The 5926-nt window shown below is 34.3% G+C and overlaps 1 protein-coding gene and 1 non-coding gene across 2 annotated transcripts; both read left to right on the top strand.

Moving 5' to 3' along the window:
- The first annotated feature begins 963 nt into the window (after positions 1 to 963).
- Positions 964 to 3339, top strand: LOC113281719 (transcription factor MYB16-like). The gene is made up of 3 exons (XM_026530524.1): positions 964 to 1246; positions 1400 to 1529; positions 2310 to 3339. Exons 1-3 carry the CDS (start codon positions 1114 to 1116, stop codon positions 3226 to 3228), a joined length of 1182 nt encoding a protein of 393 aa, XP_026386309.1. The 5' UTR covers positions 964 to 1113; the 3' UTR covers positions 3229 to 3339.
- Positions 3340 to 4336: 997 nt separating this feature from the next.
- TRNAW-CCA lies at positions 4337 to 4408 on the top strand. Its single transcript has one exon. It is a non-coding gene; the product is annotated as a tRNA-Trp (tRNA).
- Positions 4409 to 5926: the final 1518 nt, after the last annotated feature.

Below are 5926 nucleotides of genomic sequence, written 5' to 3'. Positions count from 1 at the left end.
CTTTTCTCCTTTGGTTTTCTCCTAGGCAAATGAAGTCTAAATGAATTGAGATCCCAATCCAATCCCATAACATGACAACTTTGTACTGTAATGTTGTATTTATAGAATCCAGTAGAATGTAATTACTAGCAAAGAATCCACGGCAACATTAACCTATGCTTGAGCTAGCTCGGAGCAATTGAAAGCTATCCAACTTGGCAAAAAGGAAATAAGTTGAAGGCACAAGAGATAAGCTCCAATCAGTGAAACTGGTTCCATAACTATGCAGCACGATCCAGAGAATTAAATTTCTGTGGGTGGATCATTTCGAACTCCACTACGTGGACGGATTAAAGCTGTAGAAATATATGATTCATTAATTGGGGGCAGAATTTAAGACCATAAGAGAGGACCATAGCCATTGGAAAGCCTAGGCCTGGCAAATGATCAAGAGAATTAAGAATGTGTGCCCTACTCTGTCTTTCAGCCAATGCTGCAATCCAATCTGAGGCCTTGCAAGTCCTTTTCATGGCTGACCGAAAAACCCTTTTCTTTCAGCTATTACTAATTTTCATGGCCTTGTAGGGATCCTCACTCTTTTGTCATTATACAAGTAATAACTACCCACTGAATAACTAACCTCCACTTATCAAAAAAATACCCATAACAAAATAAGTGCTCAAGTATTGAATAGAGAAAATGACCTAAAATGGATAGGATATTTTCAATGCTGAATAAATCCACTGTAATTTGAAAATTTACTTGTTTTTCTTTTTGTTCTTACATGCAACTCCAAATAAAAAAATCATTTGAAGGAGCACAAAATGTCATTTACGCCATGAAATATGCTTTACACGAGCTACATGATATCATCATCTCAATTCCCACTTATTTATCCCATCTAAGTCGCTGACATTTCTTCTCTGCCCATTACAATATTTATAACTCTTTCACTCTCTTTCTCTCTCACTTTGATTTTGTAAATCTCTCACACTCTCTTTCCTTCTTATACTGTTTTCCTCATAATAAATTCATCTTCTCCAATCAACTATTTCTCAAGTTTTCATTTCCCTGCTTATTCATTCATTCATTCACCAGTACTACTGTGTTATTCACTTAGATGCCATTTAGAAAATGGGAAGAACTCCATGTTGTGAAAAACTAGGGTTAAAGAAAGGTCCATGGACACCTGAAGAAGATCAAAAACTTTTAGCTTACATTGAAGAATATGGCCATGGAAGCTGGCGCGCATTACCTCCTAAAGCCGGTAATCACCTAATTCCATCTATCTTTAATCTATATGTGCATATATATCATTTTTCTTTATAAGCTTCACCATTGTATTTCTTAATTTGTTTTTGTTGCTATCTTCTGATCGATCAAGAGTAATGATTTGATCAAGTTTTTATATATGTTTTAGGGCTTCAAAGGTGTGGTAAGAGTTGTAGATTGAGATGGACTAATTACTTAAGACCTGATATTAAGAGAGGAAAATTCACTCTTCAAGAAGAACAATCTATCATTCAACTCCATGCACTTCTTGGAAACAGGTATTTACCAATAATATGACTTATATGGGCTTTCATGCTACTTCGGCCTTAATGATGTCTACTTAGTAATTTTTTTCATGCACCAAATTGTTTCATTAATCAAAAAAAAAAATACTAAAAAATTATTCATTTATCTTTTGTTGTGATTCTGGCCTTAATGAAGTCGTGCTTAGTAAAGTTAGTTTTCTCTCTTTTTTCTATCAACATTTTTTTTTTTATCAACACATTTTTCTTGCAAGTGTCATTAATAGACTGGCTAAATAAATGACATTGTTCGTGATAAATATGCATAATGGGGACATTTTTTATGGATCATAATCGGGTCCCAAATAAGACACTAATGTAATGTGTTGTTTTCTTAATTATGAGTCCCCAAGCGTCAGTCAAATACTAAGCTAGTATTGTATAACATTTTTATCATGGTCAATAAATTGTCATTTGTACGATTAGCTTCAATGATTTTTTTCAGGGAAAAATATATCAGTCTTATTCCCCTTATTTGAGATATTCTAATTAAATTTGTCAATATTAGCTTAGTGCACGTATTTTTAATCCACTCTAGCATGGAAATGTGGTTTGATTTGTTTTGTAGCCATTTTCCTAATTACTTACTGTATTTTTTGTCTTTTAGATAATTATTGATCCTAATGTGTTCATTAAAATAGAATTATTGTTCCTAATGTTGATCAAAGAAAATATGAACAATTAAATAAAATAATTTAGTTTAGTTTTTTTTTTTTTTTTCTTAAATTTTTCCTATGTGGTTATCTTTGTGTTCAGGTGGTCAGCTATAGCTACTCATCTTCCCAAGAGAACAGACAATGAAATCAAAAACTATTGGAACACTCATCTTAAAAAACGTTTAACAAAAATGGGTATAGATCCGGTGACACACAAGCCCAAGAGTGATGCCCTGAGCTCAGTAACAGACGGTCAATCTAAGAACTCAGCTAACCTCAGCCACATGGCTCAGTGGGAAAGTGCTCGACTTGAAGCCGAAGCTCGTTTGGCTCGAGAGTCTAAGATAATCAAATTCAATACTTCTATGGTCCAACAACGTCCAAATTCAGGCTCATTGGCTGTGGATTCATCATCGTCATCGTCGGCTCAACTCCTAAACAAAATGGCTACACAACCAGCTGCTCAAGCGCTTTGTCTAGATGTTCTAAGAGCTTGGCAAGGAATAAAACGAGAGGCAACGTCATCTGGTTCCATTCTGGGTCTTGGTTCTAACCAAGATTTCATTGAGTCTCCTACTTCTACTTTGAGCTCTACGGATAATTCAAATCCATTCCCGCACATGGGATTTGAAGAAACTTCCAGGGGTGGTGTAGAATTTGCCGAGGATTTGAATCATTTTGGAGGAATCATGAAAGAAGAATGCGATGAAGATTGGAAAGGGTATGAAAAATGTGTAGATGATGTTGTGTCAGCGGTCGATGGTCAGTGGACATTTGAACCACTAAAAATTGTGGATGGACAAGAACCAGTTCTGCATTTCGATGACGGGTTCACTGATCTTCTATTAGGACATGATGACCAAAAGGATCAGGAAATGAACGGTGGGAGCTGCCGAGATCCGACTAATGCCGACCTTGAAACTGGTAAAGCCGATGAATTTGATCAAGAGAATAAAAATTACTGGAACAATGTTTTCAATTTGGTGACCACTTCTCCATCAAAATCACATGAATTTTAGAACTAGAACCAAAAGAAATGTAGTATTAACTGAAACTTGTTCGTGCAAAACTGAAGTGTAATAGTGGCCAGAAAAACAAAAACAAATTGTTGGTAGTGGTTTGATCTTTAATTAAGTGTGCACTTATTTATTAGTTTCGAAATAATTAATGAAGTTTTCGCATACAAAAAAAATAGTTATTGAAGTTTGAGATTAGCTAATTGCGAGATTAGAAAGGAAATAATTACTCGTTCACAGTTCAGTCAGTTCAGCTAGTTGTGAATTGTGATACTGTGAACATGGGGTCACTTTACTTATTTCATCATAAAAGAGAAATTCAATGCGTATCTTGCCGTATCAGTTGCGGCAACATTTTTAAGCATATACGAATCAGGCCCGTATTTATTACTTAGTCAATATGATTTTAGCTTCTTTTGTTTTGGTTTTTCTTTAATAAATAACTGCTTTCAATATTCAGTAGTGTGACCTTTCGGATACCCGAACATCTAGAATCTAGACTAGTGTTGTCGCTCAAATGTTCGTGGAAATTGTCAAATCCATACAAAACAACCATCACTAGTTCACTACTGCCACTGAATCTGTAATATTTCATGGAATTATGTAACTCAAGGTAGCAGTCATGTTAACTTTAACCTTCGTTTGTTTATAAACAAGCATTATCCATCCCGAGCGAGGTACTGTTATGTTTGATCAGACATCGTTCCTCTCATGTCTCACATGGCTATTATTTTATAGATTGGTCCATTTCAACAATCAATACCGGCCATCGAAATATTCCCAACAAGGTGACAAAATGAACAAACGCCTTGGAAACGTGATCGCAGCATGAGATCTCGTGTCTTTATGAAGCAGATCTCGTGTTTGTTATTAGCACAAACGCAAATCTTATTTGAATAGTATATTCGATTTTAAAAAAGGTGATATGTTGTGACAAGATCCCAGGGACCCTATTATAAACAATGATTAGCTATATTTTAATGTCTAATAATCAATTTCTGGGATTTCATTTCATCGATCTGGAAGTTGAGACAAAATCAAAATGTTTCTCAAATCAAATGGTGAACAGTATACAAGTTTTATGTCATTAGAATTCCAACCTGATCAAACGGTGTCTATAGCTCAGTGGCAGAGCATTTGACTCCAGATCAATAGGTCGCCGGTTCGAACCCGGTTGGGCCCTTTTATCTGTTTTTCCTTTTAAATTTAGGGTGTTCTTTTATATACCCCTGAAAAGGCTAATGGTACCCCTTTATCTGAGTACCCTCAAACTTTATCTTCCTACTCATCAAAGAAAATATACTTTATATATCCCCATAAACCACCGTCATCTCTTTTACACCGAGATTATCTTAAACATCATATTCCTAATTCTCTATCTTGAAATCAGGGACGCGGGGGTTCTTGGAGCAAATTTAAGGGGTTCATCATAATCATAAACCCACTGAAAATCAAACTTCATATAAAACCCCCATCATAATTACTGATTTCAAAACCACCATTCTAAATCTTTTGATAAACCCATCAGGCATCATCTCAAAAAACTTTCTTTATATATTTTCCTTTAAGGAGGAGCAGCAATTGAATTCTAATCTAAAAAAAAACGGGAAACTTTTTCGATTATTCCTTAGGTTTCACTTCTATATGAATCTAGCTAATGTGCGTTAATCTACTGTATAATTTATTGTTTAAGTCAACAGAGATATCGAGAGCAATATAGATGAAGTTTCAATGCTATAAGATGGTGATGATGATGTTTTATCTAATTTTCAGTCAACAGACATGGTTTTGATTAGATATCCCCAATTCTGACATAGCATGTCGACATCATACTGAGTGATTCTTCGTGAAAAATCATCACTCTTAAAATATTTGAATGTATTGTAAAATTCTTCTCTAAAAATGCAGGACTTGTAAATTCGTCGAATGTTATGATAGGCTAATGAACGTCATCTTAGTCATTAAGAAATTTCATGGACACAACATCCAGATTTTTGTCTTCTCGCTGTAAGATTGGTGTTTATCTCCTATTAATGCAGCAGATTTTTCTACGGGTTTATATATGGTAATCCAACTCGGATAACGAACTTTCTTTTCTGAAAAGAAAGACGGGGTATAAGTATAATAAAATTTAAGTAATTCCAGGATTTTCATGTTAACTAAAATCTAACTAACATAACTAATCAATGGGGGTATGGTTAGTATTTTTAGGGGGTATATATAGGAACGCCCTAATTTAATATAATAAAGTTTTATTTTTCTGTGGGTTTGCACATTGGGTTTTCGTTTCGGTCTTTTTGTTTTTCCTTTAAATTTAACATAATAAAGTTTTATTTTTCTATAGGTTTGCACATTGGGTTTTCTTTTCGGTCTTTTGGGATTTTTTTTCGGTCTTTTTATTGAAAATTGCTTTCAACCCCGTCAAGATAAGTTTTTCTTTTCGATCTTTTTATTGAAATCATTGATAGTTGAAATCTTTCAAACTCGTCAAGATAAAATGACGATGATGATACTTCTTAATGAATTAAGCATCAAGAACACAAAGAACATCTCAATAAAATTATCAAGAAAAAACTTATCTTTTATCACCAGGAAGATGAAGAATACAACCAAGAGCAATTATTTTAGTGAAGAACATACCCGAATTGACGTATATTTTTTATCGTCCAGATCCATATAAGTTGCAATGTAGTGATGTTGG

This window comes from Papaver somniferum, chromosome 5 (genome assembly GCF_003573695.1).
Source record: "Papaver somniferum cultivar HN1 chromosome 5, ASM357369v1, whole genome shotgun sequence".
Classification (NCBI taxonomy): domain Eukaryota; kingdom Viridiplantae; phylum Streptophyta; class Magnoliopsida; order Ranunculales; family Papaveraceae; genus Papaver; species Papaver somniferum.
Note: the sequence above shows the minus strand (reverse complement) of the source record. Positions and strands in the feature narration are given on the sequence as shown.

Coding starts and splice junctions, on each gene's coding strand:
- LOC113281719 (XM_026530524.1), top strand. CDS start 1,114: ATGGGAAGAACTCCATGTTGTGAAAAACTAGGGTTAAAGAAAGGTCCA. Junction 1,247..1,399: donor CGCATTACCTCCTAAAGCCG/GTAATCACCTAA, acceptor TATATGTTTTAG/GGCTTCAAAGGTGTGGTAAG. Junction 1,530..2,309: donor CATGCACTTCTTGGAAACAG/GTATTTACCAAT, acceptor CTTTGTGTTCAG/GTGGTCAGCTATAGCTACTC.